At 41.9% G+C, this 16,042-nt stretch overlaps 1 protein-coding gene across 1 annotated transcript in view; it reads left to right on the top strand.

Moving 5' to 3' along the window:
• The window catches only part of LOC119436859 (uncharacterized), a 36,175-nt gene extending 26,951 nt beyond the window's left edge, over positions 1 to 9,224 (top strand). Inside the window, exon 8 of the mRNA XM_037703880.2 lies at positions 5,345 to 9,224. Within this exon, the coding sequence (XP_037559808.1) occupies positions 5,345 to 5,536 (192 nt within the window). The 3' untranslated portion in view covers positions 5,537 to 9,224. The remainder of the gene's footprint in view (positions 1 to 5,344) is intronic.
• Positions 9,225 to 16,042: the final 6,818 nt, after the last annotated feature.

Genomic DNA, 16,042 nt, shown 5'->3' with positions numbered 1-16,042 from the left:
GACAGTGTCGCTAGTTGACACGTCGGTGAATAAACGCAGGACACGCCGAGCCAACCCGAACGTGAAGTCCCTAAATTTTCTCTTCTTTTTTAAGTAGCGACATCTACTCCTTCGGTCGCCATTATCTTCCTAGATAGCATGCAACCTTCAATGGCTGCTGCCATCTACGCTGCTTGCAGCAGCGTGCAAGTGATTGCGGGGGAACAGCGTTAGGAAAAACATGGCTGCCGGAATGAGCACCGTCCAATGAGATTTGTCGGCGGTGCTTCAAAGCTTGTCGCTACTTAAAGAAAGAAAAAAAAATCTTGGGACGTTGCCCGAATGCACTCCTGAATGGCTTGCCGGAGTTCACTTGCCCGACGGTTTGGGTTCGGTCGGTGCTGGATTAACTAGGCTTCGCTAGTTTCGGTTTCCAGGTGTCGGCAACATGGCCGACCACCATGCTGCGGCGATGCTAGCGACGTATCAACACCAAAATATTCCTGTTTCCGCTCAACTCGGCAGTCAAATTAACACGCAGTCGTGCAGGCGGAGTCCGAAATATATTGAATGGCGTACCTTAAGGTGTCTGAAATTTCGGTCGTATGTATACTTTAAATTTATGGGCCAGTGATGGTGCCTCAAAAGTAATCCGAATAATCGAGCTTGTTTGAATTGCTGGTGTCGAAATAATCAGTCGACGCCAGTTGTGAATCGGCCAGTTGCTGAACAGAGGCTTCAGCTTTACGAGGAAAAACATACCATTGAAAAGTACCTGGTGTCATCTGAAGCAGTGACTGAGCGTTACGAGAGGTCCATCAAGGCTGGCCTGGCTCAGAAAAGCATTGATGACATTGAGTCTGGCCAGGTGTTTCTGACTGATGCTAGAGCCTTGCTGAAAACTTAACAAAGTGTCAGCTGTCAATGAAAAAATCATACAATGTAAAAGGCAACATCTGAGCAGCTTCACTCAACTTGAAATAAACTAATTACAGCACACTGTGTGAACAGGTTTGTTGTCTTCGTTTAAATTAAAGGGAAACTCGTGTATTTAGAGGCAGAGCAACATTGTTTTACAGCAAGCAAATACTTTTTGGAATAACGCTTGTCAATTTTAAGTGTTTGAAATAGCTTAGGACTTGTCCAGCAGCTGGCATTTATTAGCTCCAAAGTGCTCTGAAATCTAAATCTGGATGCTCCAAACTGCTCCAAAATTAAGATTTTGCTGCTCCAAAAATTGCTCCAAATCTCAGTTCATCAGTGGCACCACTGGTATACTGAAGTGACTGGACAGTAAAGCAGCTAATGGTGACTGATAGGCGGTGAAGCAAGGACAGACTTTGTTCTTAAATGCACATGATAAACACACTTGGAAATTCTCAATACTCTGTTTTCATGAATATAATTCTGGAGGACACTTCTGTCAGCTTTGAAAAAAATTGAATACTACAGTCGAACCTGTTTTTAATGAACTCGATAGTTCCACAAAAAGTGTTTGTTGTATCAGTAGTTTCTTATATGTGGTCTCGCCCTTCAAAACTTGCAGTAATTAATGACACTGTAGTTGGCATTGTCAGTTACAGTTCGACACCACTTTGTTCCAAAAATAGGATTTTTAGTGCCTTCATTTTTGTTACCGGCACTTTTCCGCATCTAACTGCAAGTTTTCATTAAAAACGTCATCGAAAGAATGACTTAAAGCTCCTTTCAAATGGCGCCCGGCCGATTCCAATAACCTACCATTTCAAAACTATGAGCGCATTCGCCGTCATTCTTACTCCGAGAGCTTGCAGTATATTTTATTATCGGGGGGGGGGGGGGGGGGGGGGGGCGGTACACAAGTGGATTCTGCATACGATAGCTAAGCGTTCTTGTTAGCTGGAAGCGGAAACTGCTGAGGCATGCAGGCATTTTGCAAAAGTCTTGCTGTTAGCAACTGCAGCATCGGCCACATGCAGCACTGAGAGTCGCGAAGTTAAGTTTTTTCATGTCGCCTCAGCCGAAAAAGTGCCAAGTTCGAAAGGTAGAACGTCATCGCGAACCATTATCAGCAACAGCATAAACGAAGTCTCGACAAATCATAACTGCTAATTCTTTGCAACTCTGTGTGGCAGCGGCGCATCGTGTTGCGTTCCTGCTGACTTGGGCCACATGAATATAGATAGCAATGCTTTGAGCGGCCGTTGTTACAAATTGGTCCAAATCTTCCAATAGCTTACATAACGTAGTGCATGCGGTGCCGCACAGAGAACTATGCGAAAACGAGGATGCTGCTGCTGAGATTGCACGCGGTACTACCAAGGTGCCACACAGACAACTCCACACTAGTGTGCCTTTGTTGTGGCCTCCGCAATCGGAGGCCACAGTTCTCACTGTTCGATGGCTGCAGTTCGACCGAACCTTTGGTGGGGTAGAGCTGGAGTGGGAGGGTGCACTGCAGAGTGCCCTTCTTTTACAGTGACTAGGTTTGGAGTGTTTTTTGTAACAGTACAGCGCTTTTAAAACTGTCTGTTATATCAGGGCGCAATTTCAGTTGGCAGGGTCGGAAAATTGTAAATGCCATGAAATGTGGTCGTTATAACCGATAGGTCGCTATATCTGGGATTGTTATAAGTGGGTTCGACTGGATTAGTCATAAAGTGAACAAAGCTGCGTAATGGAGCCATAACTGCAGGCCATCAAGCCTTTTAGCATATAGTGATAGACGATCAATTGCTGTGATACAAGTCCGTGCTGGTCCCAGCGCATGTGCAGCTGCTGGCACCTGTTTTGGTAACTACAGTAACAGATTGGCACTGTGTGCTATACTGAGGTACCAGATGTGTGCTCACGGGGCCAGCGGCGTTTGTGCAGTGAGACTGGATCAGTGCACATTGCTATAGTGTACTGGGCCTCCGAACCCAAAGCCCAGAGATGAGTTTTCTTACCGTAGTTAGACCCCTATGTACCATCGCCCCAGTCCCTTTGGTGTGCCAAGTTAGCATACCCATGGCACCTGTCATCCAGAGGTTGGGTTTCCCACAATGTTTAGTCTACTGGTGGCAGAGCTCACTATATTTTCAGTGCTAAATGTGGGGGGGGGGGGAAGCCTTATAAGTTGAACTTGATATAAAGAACACGGATAGTATAATGAATTATTGTTCATAAAAAGGAAATAAAAAATGTATCTCACCGACATGACAATGTGATGAATATATGTTTTAACTAATATCAAATATAACCAAGGTATTTTCGTGTCAGATGTCAGATGTATTTTCGTTATCATGAGGTTCGACTATTCAGTGCACCATTACAAATTTAACGCAGTGCTTTCTCAGGTTGGTCATTCTGGAGGGAGGACATATTATATTTGTGGAAATACAGTCAAGTCCCACATGATGTTATGGACGTGGAAGAAGGTACACCCCTTTACGGTGAATATTAAGGGACTAGGAATATTAATTCATATTTCATTTGTGAGAGTGGAGGCAGCGGAGGAGAATGCATGAATTGAAACTGTAGGAGATAGGACCTAGCTCACTTGGCAGCATTCCCGACTTCCTCCCAAAGCTTGTGCAGGGTGTCCTTGCAGGAGGCGTTGGGTTGATGAACTCACGAACATGCACTCAAATCTGTCACTGCAACATTGCTTATGTGTGAAATATAGCACAAGCACTGAGCAGCCAATGTGCTGATCAGGCATGTAGTTTACATTATCGCACAGGGAAGTGCTGTAGATGGATGATGATGCAGGGTTACTAGAGCTAGACCACAGCATGCAGCACAACATTCAAGTAGCTTACATTGTCTCCTGCTAGTCATTTGCCAGATAATGAGACAGTGTCTCAAAACTCTTTTTGGGGGAGGGGAAAATCCAGAGGGTGTTTAATGCTCAAGAAAAGGACATTTGCAAGTGTCAAATAATTTTAATTGCCCAAAATTTCAGTGTTAACAGGTGTAAATTTAGGTCTAGGTTACACTGCAACACAGTTGTGCACATGAAGTTTTTATTCATGTATTAAGAAGAGGTCATTTTGACAGCTCTAATTTACGATTATTTGATGCAACTTGCTTAGGGAAGAACCATACCGCAAACAATATGGGTGATTTCTTTAACCAACTATGATGTGCTAGTAGTGCCTGTGTTGCCCACTGCTGAAAAATGTTTTTGTCAAAGGCACTTTAATGTGAATTGCTTTCTAATATCTCCAGAAGTATGGACAGGCTCTTGCACTGTGGCACTTGTGGAGAAATGGTCAAACAATGCACAATCAAATAATTATTTACTTAATTAATTAATATATAACACACTCGAGGCTTTACAGCATTGTACAGGACCCACTATGGTTGCTTAGTTACTTTAGTATTGCACTATAAGCACGAGGCGGGATCGAATTCTGGCTGCTGCGGCCGCATTTCGATGGGGGAAAAATACAAAAATGCCTGTGTACCATGTGTTGGGTGCCCGTTAAAGAACCCCAGGTGGTCCAAAATTAATTTGCAGTCCCCCACTACGGTGTGCCTCATCATGGTTTTGGCTCGTAAAACCCCATAATTTATATATATTTTTTAGCATTGTAGAGGGGAGGAGCAAAGAACACTTTCCAATTTGATCCAGAGGACTTTTGATGTAAAAGCTCACAGAAAATAGAAAATGAAAGACCATATCTCAAAAGGTACACGGAATGCCTGATGTAGTGGCAAATAGGTAATTGCACTAAAGAAAAAGTATTAAGGCAAGGAAACACGCGTAAAAAATATCACATAACAAAAATAAAGGTAAATCAACAGAAGGAACTACTGAGTGCTCCACGGAATCTGTCAGGATTAGTAATACCGGCAGTTGAGACGAGCAGGTGACTCCACTCATGACAAGCTTTAGGTATTAAAGAATGGGAATATGTTGCAGTGGTTTCCTCAAAGAATGTGAACTATTTATGATGATCGACATGAGGTGACCTGTCTTTGTAGCCCGCCGTGGCTGTGGCGTTGCGCTGCTGAAATCGAGGTCGCAGGTTCAATCCCAGCCGCAATGGTCCCATTTCAATGGGGGCAGAATGCAGAAACACTTGTATACTGTGCGTTGGGTGCATGATAAAGAACCCCAAGCAGTCAAAATTAATCCGAAGTTCCTCACTATGGCGTGCCTCATAACCAGATCGTGGTTTTGGCACGTAAAACTCCAGAATTTAGCTATCAAGAGGTGATGTGAAAGATGCAGGTTGTATTCATTGCAATTTAAGTATACAATTGTGATGGTAGGGCTTCTGAAAAAGGCAGAGCATTGTTGTTTGGCTTTTGTACAATGTTACTGCTTCAGTGTTGTTTGGCTTTTGTACAAATGAGTGGCTAGAACTACTACAGCAGTGCTTTCATTCTTTTTCAGGTGAATTTCAGCAAACGACGCAAGAACCGCATGCGCAATGACAGCGCAGCTGCCATTGCTGCCACGCGCAGCTTCCAGAACCAGCAGTGCTACCTGTCGCCCTTCCATACACTGCCATCTGCACACACTGACACCGATTCACTTGTTGACAATGAGGCTGTGGTAGTTTATGATGAACGCACTGCCGTCTGAAACCTGTACTCATTTCCATCAGCCACATTAGTTGCGAGGGGAGGGAACCACTGCTGGCCTTTTATGCAAGCAGGGACCAACATTCCTGTACTCGGCATGACACTTGTGTCTCTGTCTTCAAGCCTCCAAGAAAAGGGTTTTAGGCTCCTGTAGCTTTGTCACAGATGTCTAGTCCATTACCTAACGAATGCGCAAGATAGTGCGACTATAATGTGTATTCTGTACGTATTGATAAAAATTTTATTTTGAGTGGCCCTCTCCCCCCCCCCCCCCCCCCCCACTTCCTAATATTTTTTTTACATATTTTTCAGTTTATTAGTGTTGCAACATTGCATGGCAGTCAAATGACATTGCAGGACGATAATATTATTATTACTATTGTTATTATTATTATTATTCATATAATTACAATTTTTGTTATCTTTCTGGTCTGTGACTTACTGATTTGAGTAGGGTGATGATTGACTGGGCCTTAAGTGCAATTGCTGTAATTATGCAGAGTTGTCGCTATTCTGAGTACCAATTGAAGATAAGCTGTCATCGTATTTTGAGCTTGCGTTATTACTGGTCACAGTTTAGAAACTGACTGATTTCTCAGAGCTGTGGGGGACTGCGGGACTGCCTGAAAAATTTAGCAGTCTCGAAAACTAATGTCTGGCTGTCAGTGACAGTCCACAAATTCAGTCCGGAGCTTATCATGATGCGCAAGGTTCTTCCGTTGTGCCCTTTGAGCATGCAAGTGAATTTGCTGCTAGTGGTTGGCTGCACACCAGCATAGCATTTTTCATAAGTTATCACACTGCAAGCTGACTGTGCACATACATTATCTGTGACTTAATTTCCCGAGATTGCCAAAAGTTCAATATGGTAACAGATGGTTTGCTCACAACAATAAAAATTCCAGCTCATATAGCTTGAGTGTGGCCTCCGAAAATTTTGTTTGGGATCTTGATGTTGCAGACAATCAATAGTTTTTGCATTGAATCTGGATTCCGTCAAAATAACTTCGTCATTAGGCTTAGCGGCCAAACAGTACTTGGAAAGGCAGCAAATTGCCCTACCATGAGAAATGCAGCTAGTCCCGTCGTTAGCAACAGTTACAGTCACAACATGGCACCTCAAGATTTTGTTGGAAGAATCTAACTAACCGCTGCGCGGATCCTGGAATTTCAGATGCCATTCTACACTGGCCTTATAGAACCCACAGCAGTGCTTCTTCAAACTTAAAACAATTTATCCAGTCTGAAAAATCAGTCAGCTACTCTCTTAAAGGAGAGTACACTGGTCAAAAAATACTCGTTCTGTATACCAAACTTCCTCATTGCTTCAGCATTGGCATGCATGTACGTACCAGAGCTGAAGCATTGTTAGGTATTAGGGCAAATTTTGACATAGCTAGAGGAGCCTGGAGGATTGAAATCTGATAAAATAGAGCTACAGCCTATGCTGTCTATTCAGAATATATTTTTAGCCACCGTGTAGGCCAAGCCTTGTGAGACACGAGAGTCGTATTTTCACATTGGTGTGCTACGCATGTCTTTTTTGCCACCCGTCCTAAAAAGCCTGTAAGCAGGGGCAACTTAATGTGACAGTGAGGTGAAAGCTATAGGCAAGTGCAGCTAGCTTCTACCTGAACAGTTCTGGTTTTTACTGTCTGAGGAAGGGGTATAGCTTGTATAGACTAATCCTGACTTCACTGCCACGTTCAGCTGTCACCTACACCTGCTTTTGTAGAGAAAGATGCTCTGCAACCTTCAAATGTGCTTCCTCAGCATTGGAGTGGTTTACTGTATGCCTAGGGAGTAGGCAGTGCCTATACAGCTGCGCTATCACAGCATTTAGGCACACATGTCAGGAAGAGTGCTGAAATACTTCAAATGAGTGTGCACAGTGAGCTGCAATACCAAAGTGTTGCGCAGTGTAGAGGTGCTGAGGTGCCACTGCTCTGAACTGTCAGGGTCATCATGCCTTTAACTCTCACATTAACTTATGCGTACCACAGTGTATGAGGAAAGCCTTCTGGGGTGTGCATTTCAGCCAGCATGATGAGACAGACAAGTGCACACCATAGCAAGAATGACCTTCCGGGAAAATGCTGGAGGTCATTTTTGCACTGCACAGAAACAATCTTGCATGCCCTTTTTTAAAAGCATTTGCAGCATATGAGATCTGTGTACTGTGTGCTGTTGGCTGCTGAATATGTAATGTCACGCTAACTTTTATATACTTGTGCAGTGCTCGTTGTTTGGTGTTGGTGAGGGTGGTGTTACTGGTGAATGGCCTTTGTGCAATGTTGTGGAGTAGGATCCTAGGTGTGAAATCACTTTGGTGTTTTCGAGCTTACATTATATCCTGCTGAAGTGAAGTGGAACATACATGTGCATATGCATATCGTCAGATTTAAGTAGTGCAAATATGTGTGTGGGAGTACTCATTCAGATGAAAAAGAGCAGAGTGCGTGAGACGTTTTCCTGTGTACTTTTTGCAGACAAATGAGGCTGTTAGGTATTATTGCTCAGATTTTGTGCTGGTATTGTGAGAACTACTGGCATTTTGTAGTTGCGTTCTTTTATTCACAACCTTTAGCAACTACAGATGTATAAATGGGTGTCCAGTTTCAACATCTTAGCTTAAATGGCAAGTGAGCATTGGGTGACGAATGGAACAAGTTTAATCTCTTATACTTAAAATGGATTCCTTAATTGTATGTACAGACGCAAGTGTGCTCAAGTGCACACGCTCTTTACACATACTTATTGGGACAGAATGAGTAAGGCTACAGAATATTGTTCAACTTGGCTGGCTTCACGTTGAATTTGTTTACCTGCATATTTTGTCGCAGTGTGTTTGTACATATATCTTTTAATCACAATGTGCTTTGCTACGTGGCGCAAGCAGCTTTTTATGCCACTATAGCTTGGCAGTTTAAGAACAAACTTACATTTTGTTGTTGTTTGTTTTTGTTAACATTTCTTAACCATTGACACATTAGTGAAATATATGTTGTTTGTTTCAGTGTGTGGTAAAAGAAAATAGTTAATCAACAATAATCTTTTTTCCATTTACGAAATACTGTCGTCAGCCGTTTTCAATATTTCAAAAAGGGCCGTTGTCATTTTTTGATAAATTTGCTTTTTAATTTTACATTATAAATATGTTTTCACTGTTCCTGGCTGTGACACCAGCTAGTCAAGAAACCTGTGGAGTAGATGTCACCTAGTTTTCCTGCAACGTGTTAACCGCATATCTTTTTTTTTCCCTAGAACCCCTAGTCAAGTTTACCAGACTGAAGGACACTTGATCTTAACATTGCATTTTCATCAATTGATTGTTTAACCATTTCTTTTGTAGCTCTCTCCTCTATATGTCACTTTCACAATCATTTCCTTATCTGTTGCACAGACTGCCACACATTCGCGTGCAAGTAGTGGGCTGGGCTTTACATCAGCGTATGCAAGTTACCCTTGAATTCAAGATAGATAATTTTTTAATGTAAGTGGCCAGAGTGATAGCACTGTGTTAGCTTTCGTGTATCTTGCTGGTACTGAATTGATGAAGGCACTGTTTGGCCTTATGCTTGCAGTGGTGGCTTTTGCTAGAGAGTACACCATAACACTGCGCCCTGTTGCCGCTGCTTTCATTTCTCGCTGAGTGGTAGCCAAATCCAAAACGGAAAAAAAAAAAAAAAAAAAAAAACTTGCTGTAAAGCAGAGTCCCTCCAAAGCATTTTCTTTTACAGGATTGCAGGAATAAGACAGTAGCCAGGGGAAATGTACAAACAGGCTGTTTATCCCATGGAAACCAGGGGCGCGATCTTGTACGCGTTCCAAAATGGAACGGAGGCGTTCCGTTCCATCGAGCCGCACACGATTGGTCAATTTGAACGTCGCAGTTGAAATTGGACAATCGTGTGCGGCTCGATGGAACGGAACGCCTCCGTTCCATTTTGGAACGCGTACAAGATCGCGCCCCAGGTCTCAGCGACCTTTTATGACTTGGAGAACATATTAGCGAGGAAAATACTATTAAGGTACTGCTGTATCTGCATATTCTCAGAACCAAGCTATTTCAAACCCAAGCACAAGAGCTGGAAAGTATTTCGTGCATGAAGTGCTGCCCATTGCTCACGCTATCCCAGTAAGCGTGCAGCAGTCTGTATATGTGTGATAATACAGAGCTCTTAAGTGGGAGCTGGCTTCACACTGAAATTATTTAATGTGTCTGCAGTTCCTGCTCAAGTAGTGTAGTTGAGAACTTGGGTTGAGCACTTACAGCACATTATTATAAGAAAGGCATGCTACCCCATCATACTGATGCATCATTGGCAAGGCATGCATCCGTGAGCACATCTGTTTTGTTGTGCTATGCAGGTTTTTTAAGTTCGAAATTTAGCATTCTAAATCATTTGCATTGTTCAAACGGCTGTTTTGGGATTCTGTGACCAACTATTGTGAGCTTTAATGCCTTGTGAACCATGGCATACTTCTTTACCAAAAACTCCAAAAGAAAACTTACTTAATGTGAATGCAGATTTGTTCCTTGTGATTAATATTGTGATTATGTGATAATTGCTATATAGCAGTTGTGTTTTTGTCCATTGTTGTTTTGTTGACGATAGTGAACAAGTTCAAGGGTGCTTTTGTGTGTGCAGTGGTACCATTGTGTGCATACTTTGCTTTTGTTAAGAATATACATTTATCCTTAAGCTGTGTTGTGCTTTCCATTGCTTGGTTGTTCTGCAAAATGTCTGGACACCCGGCACAGATACTTTATTTGATCATAGTGCTGTACTGAGGAACATTTTGTTGTGTGTTGTACTCTAAAGGAATTGTGCACTTTAGTCTACTTAAATTTAACATTGGTTGGGAGTGCACCATACCCTGTATTCTTATTTAGCAATCGTGTTGCACCTTGGTGCTAGCTTTCTTTTTTTTTTTCCTGGGTTGGGGTGTAGTAGTACAGCTGCATGTCATTTGCTCATGCTGTGTAGTAAGGACTGCCATATATAGTTATGCCGTAACATAAACATGCTCACATCTGTGTGGTGTGAAATTTAAGTTCAAGTATTATGCAAGAGTTGTAATGTCCCTGGCATGATTACTACACTTGTCTGAAAGCAACGTAGCACCGATATTAAACTTGATGCTATAGCTTTGTAAAGTGCATAACTATGATGTCAACCTTCAGTACCACAAGTTGTGAAAGAGTGTTCTGCTTGCATTCTGTATTATGCTTTCAAGGTTGCCTTGGGTTCTAAAATCTTCTGCACTTTTAAGTTCAGCATATAAGTATCACCTGCGCACTTCAATGACCACACAATACAACTTATTAATTGCCTTTTTTTAAGTTTTAACTGACTGTCAAGGTAAATGTAGTGTTGTCAGGCATGAAATATTATTAATTGTTAATGTTGTTACGGTGATATTACCAGACATATGTTTTACTGTTTGTTTTTCCTGTATTTTTTTGGTCCATGAAAGAAGTATTTAAAAAATATTGGATCTTAACGGGCTCATTGTTGACCTATTGGTCTAATTGTGTCTAGTGGGGAAGCTTCGGCTAACTATACTCGGGGACAACTTTCTGTGGCAATGAAGGGAAAGCTACGGAGGCAAAGCACGCACAAGCGAGAGCGCTTCTGAAAAGAGTCCCGCATTTTAATCCACGTTGGCTTAGGCTAGGGAAGAGAAAACAAACAGCTTATTAGCAATAGTTAAATAAGGCAGAACACACCACTGAGTGTAAAAGTTTACTTATTTTGCGGCTTTTCCCTTCCGCATCTGGGCAAATGCGAAATCGTCGCATGTGGAAGCTGTGTCGATTCAGCGTCTGTTCCGACCAACCAAAAGCACTGTCAAACGCTGCCGAATACTTGGCGCGATAACACATGTGCAGCATCCACGCGCCCGTAGCTTTCCCTTCATTGCCACAAAGTTGTCCACAAGTATAATGCAACTTGATAATGAAACTGGGGAAGTATCACAAAAAACATACAAAAACATATACAGAAAGGAAGCTGTGAAGACGTGCTCGCTTGCGCTCCTCTCACTTCCTCACTGTCCAAGCTTTTTTTTTTTTTTTTCACTGATTCGCCGGTTAATTTTTCATCGTCCTGAGATCGTTGATCACGCAGTTAGCCATTTATTACTGATGTCGCAGCTCTTGTGCATGTGAGTGAAGTGCAATTCTGCACTCAGCTGCAATAAGAGAATCCTTGTTACACTGCTTGTGGTGCGAAAGCAGTATGAACATACTTGTAGTCATAGGGATAAAAGCTTATTGCTCTTGCATTCAAAGTTGAACGAGAAGTCGGTTTGTTTTTCCTGTGTTGATGTTTTGTTACAAATGCCTGCTTGTAACTACACTTTCTAATAACTTAGTTGCCTTCACTCACTGCGTGCGAGGCATTAGAGTGCACTAATGGCTCTTGTACTTTTGCATATTGAAATGCATGACTACTTTAGTAGAAATGAGGCTGTCTGTAGCTCAGTTAAACATGAAGCTCCAGAATATAATGGAATCTAAACAGTGAAGACTGTTGAGCTTCCAGAGGGTATTCCAGTCGTAGCAGAAGCGTCCACAGAACTCCGTATTTCTTTACTGTGTGATCTGTAGCAGCTGCACTACTCGGGTATGTCAAATATGTAGAAGATTGCACCTTTGTGTGTAGATCCTTTTATACGTATTTTTACACTGAAAGACACCTTCATTCAGTGGTGGACTTGTGTGTTTGTGATGTACTTATGTAGCACAGGACTGAGCGCATTGGCTCTGCATGTTAAGATCACCTAACTACCTATAACGTCACGGTCTAGCCACAGATGTCATATTTGTTGTGAAGCCAGAGCCTCTGGAAATAACTTCTTGCCTAATGAAATGGAATTTTTATTTTAATGAACGCATTAGTGATGTCAATGTTCTCACCTTTTTTTTTCTTTTTTTTGCTGGAGGATAGCCTACAGTTGTTATACTTACCAAGACATACCACAGTGTATTGTGTCGGTGATGCAGGCTATTAGCTATGGAGCCCAATATCACATGTTCAGTGCCCATCTGCAGCAGCTGCTGCTTTTGAATGAAAGGTGTAGTTCTGTAGCAACCATTCTTCAAGGTCCCTGATGCAAATCATGCATATATCTTTACACAGTGTAATGTGAAGTGTCTCATGCACTCTAGATGAGGGACAACGTATGGCTGGTTTGCAAAGTTTCCACTAGCTGCTTGCTTGCCTTCCAAAATTTCAGCTTACAGCTGTGTCAAAACTGGATGCTACCTGCCAACCGTTTTTGAGCATCAGCTGTCTTCCTACCATAACAAGAACGGATACATCTTGAGAGTGCGGCAAAGAAAAAAAACAAAAAAAAATGTTTGTAGCAGGCCTTGTTACCACCATAATTATGAGCTTTGTTTGCAAAGCAATATATGGGCCAGAGTAAAATGCAATTCTTTTTGTTGCACTCCTTTTGCTCATCGTCTCTGGCTCCATTGGTGCCCACAATTGTTATCACCTGTATTGTCATGTGAAGGAGTAAATGGGGATGTGACAGAATTGAGCTAGTGAAATCTTTGCATTATACTGGTACATGTATTGCCGCCACCATGCATGCCTACATACCATCAACACCACTTGACATTACAGAATTTTATTTTGTTGGGCAGCTTTCACGTGGAAAAGGCAACTTTGCTGCTTTAACTAAAACTAGTAATTTACTTGCACAGATTATTTAAGTGACCACATCCTTGTTCAAATCTCTTTCCTTGCTTTCCTGTTGCTTCAGCTCCACTCTCCAGTGTTTAAATAGCCTAGATTGATTTAAATCCTGCCGTTAGTGCGCCTCATAGGCTGTACCTTGCCTTTGGGTGTAAAACTCTAAAAGCAATTGTTCAAGATGACTGGTTGCCGCTTTGCCAGGATATGCCAAGGTGTAAAGCTTGTTATTAAAGTAACAGGAATTTCAAAACCTTTAAGCGATGATCACCCTTAACCCCCTTAACTGGTAAATGTCTAAACAGGCACAAAAAGAGAAGCAGAATATTGGCTCATAATGCTTTTCATAAGGTGAAGGCTTTTGAATTGAGTATACATTTCTTATATGCTGTATTTTTTGCATTTCATCTGATTTTCCTATAAGTGGTACAGGTGTCCATACTTCTATCCAGAACATTTGATCAGTGACCTGGGAAGTAAAGAAAGCAATGTTTTTGCTTTGGTTTGAGAGAGAGTGCTTGTGAGCAGTAGTAGCCACATGGACATGTGAGCCATGTAGTAGTATTCAGACATGAATCTTGAAGCTGCTTTGGTATTGCTATTTTTCTGCTCGGCAGTGCATTGAACACCAATGAACTTCTATCACGGGGTGGTTTGGTCATGGCACTGAGCTTATCTTGAGTGCCTTTCTTGTGGAATGACGAAGTGTTTAGTGTGGTGGAATGCACTTTTGCAACTGGCTGTCAGCATGTGACAATCATTGGGCCCATCTTTACTAGCAGAGGCTTGCACTTAAAACAGATAGTTCTTAATGCATGCTTGATGAAGCACACCCCTGTCTACTAATGTTCAAAATTGCAGCATATGAAAGCAGTGTCATGTGTAGCAAAACTAGGCATATGTGAGTCTGTGCCTGCCTCCTCATGTATGCTAAAGCCATTTGAAATACAAACAAGTTGAAGGGGTCATAGGTAGTTGAGAGACTTGGAACTGATCAACACAGGGCAAATAAGGAAAGCATTGGGCCAGAGACAACATTTCGTCACAAGGGCATATGTTTGTGTGGCCTTTCTTCTTTGCTATAATCGCTGACGGCAGATTTGTAGGCATTAGTACTCGAGGCTCTTGTTTGTCAAGCACAAGGGTCTTGTTGCATGGTTGGTTTTGAAGTGTGGCCAGCATGATCACTGAAGGGAGACCACTTGGCACCGCTGTTGCTGTAGTTAGGACTGCCGTAACTGACTAAACCGTAGCATCACACACAAACTAAATTCTTTAGATTGACAAAAGAAAGAAAAGTCATGCTGCTGCCCCTGGTATTTCCAATATGGACTAAAGCAGTGAATGGTCAAGTTATATTGCATGCATTCATGGGAACATTTTTTCCTCGCAACGTGCCAGTGTTAGACAATGTACCAGATGTCTAAACAGCGTTCACTGAAAACCTCAAAATAGCTTTAGAGTCTTAGTACGTTACTGTTCAAATGACCTTGTGTTGCCTTTCGTTCCCCTGAAAGATCTTTTAAATTAGTGCTTAGACAGGCCATCTAATGCGGAGACGTGTCCAGATTTTGTGGTTAAATTATGGCTGAACACTGAGTGAACTGGCATGTTATATAAATGAAGACAATGTTTGTGTGTTATGGCAGTGTGAAAAAATTATGGGTGTGCAATAAAATGCCTGATTTGGTATCTTGTGTCTTTCAATTGGAGTGTCTTGGCTTAAGACACAAAACTAAAAGCATTGTGTAACCATAACCCAGCTTTTATGGTCCGAATTTCGGCACGTGGCTTGCCCTCAGAATCATTTTTAATGGCATTAAGGCAAGCTTTATTTTTTTGGCCACACTTGGGCTTCAGTGAAGTTTAATATTTTGCATTCAAAGTAAATACTTCCCAATGTTTACTTAATACAAATTTTAAAAGAATCTCATGTGCCGAGTTAGGAGCACATGCAGATTTGCCAGCAAATTTATCACCGGAAAGCACTTCAAATAACTAAACATGAGCATAATGTGCTGCCTGTGCTCTTACATTTTCTTTTTTTAAGATTTTGTTACATGATAATCGCCATTATTCTTGTTGGCATTTCTTTAACCTGGGTTCAGTGTTATCCTTTCTGGAAATCCTTTCTGGAAATGGTGCAGAACAGGCAATATTAAAGGACTAAGAAAGGAAATGCCAGCAAGAGTGGTGATTGCATTTATTGTTCAGTTGCAAGAATACACCCTAAAGGTGTAGCCACAGCCACAGTGTAGCCACAGCGTGTAATTTGCTAGGTCCTGCCTGAAAACTGCACTGAACAAAATAGTAGTTGCTTGTACATGGGCACTTCTCATTTTGAACAGAAGGAAGTTGTTCCAGCAAGCCATATTGCAGTGGTCCCTAAGTGTAATGCAACCTTTCGAGCTCGGAAGGGCTCATTCATATGTCCCACTGCTTCATCAGTGCACAAATGAAGCCTGAGCAGCTGTAGGCCTATGCGCCAATTATTTTCCCATTCAAATTTGTTTACAGAGTTTCCATAAAAGAATGTTCTAGTTAAAAAAGCCTGACTGAACACACGGAAAAGGCCAAGTGTGTTTAGTCGTAAGGGCATTTAACAGATGCGAGATGACCTGCTGCTTCCTGCAGTTATTAAAATCCATAAAATCCTGTTATTAACTCTTGTCAAACAGGACTGGGCATCAGTGCAGTGAAGATTAACTGCAAATGTTGAAGATAAACTACATATGTATACCTCAATGAATTTAACAATATGAGCCTCAAAGACTGGCCTGCTTCAGATAATGGTAGTC

Source organism: Dermacentor silvarum, chromosome 1 (genome assembly GCF_013339745.2).
Source record: "Dermacentor silvarum isolate Dsil-2018 chromosome 1, BIME_Dsil_1.4, whole genome shotgun sequence".
Classification (NCBI taxonomy): domain Eukaryota; kingdom Metazoa; phylum Arthropoda; class Arachnida; order Ixodida; family Ixodidae; genus Dermacentor; species Dermacentor silvarum.
This window is presented reverse-complemented; position numbering and strand designations above follow the sequence as displayed.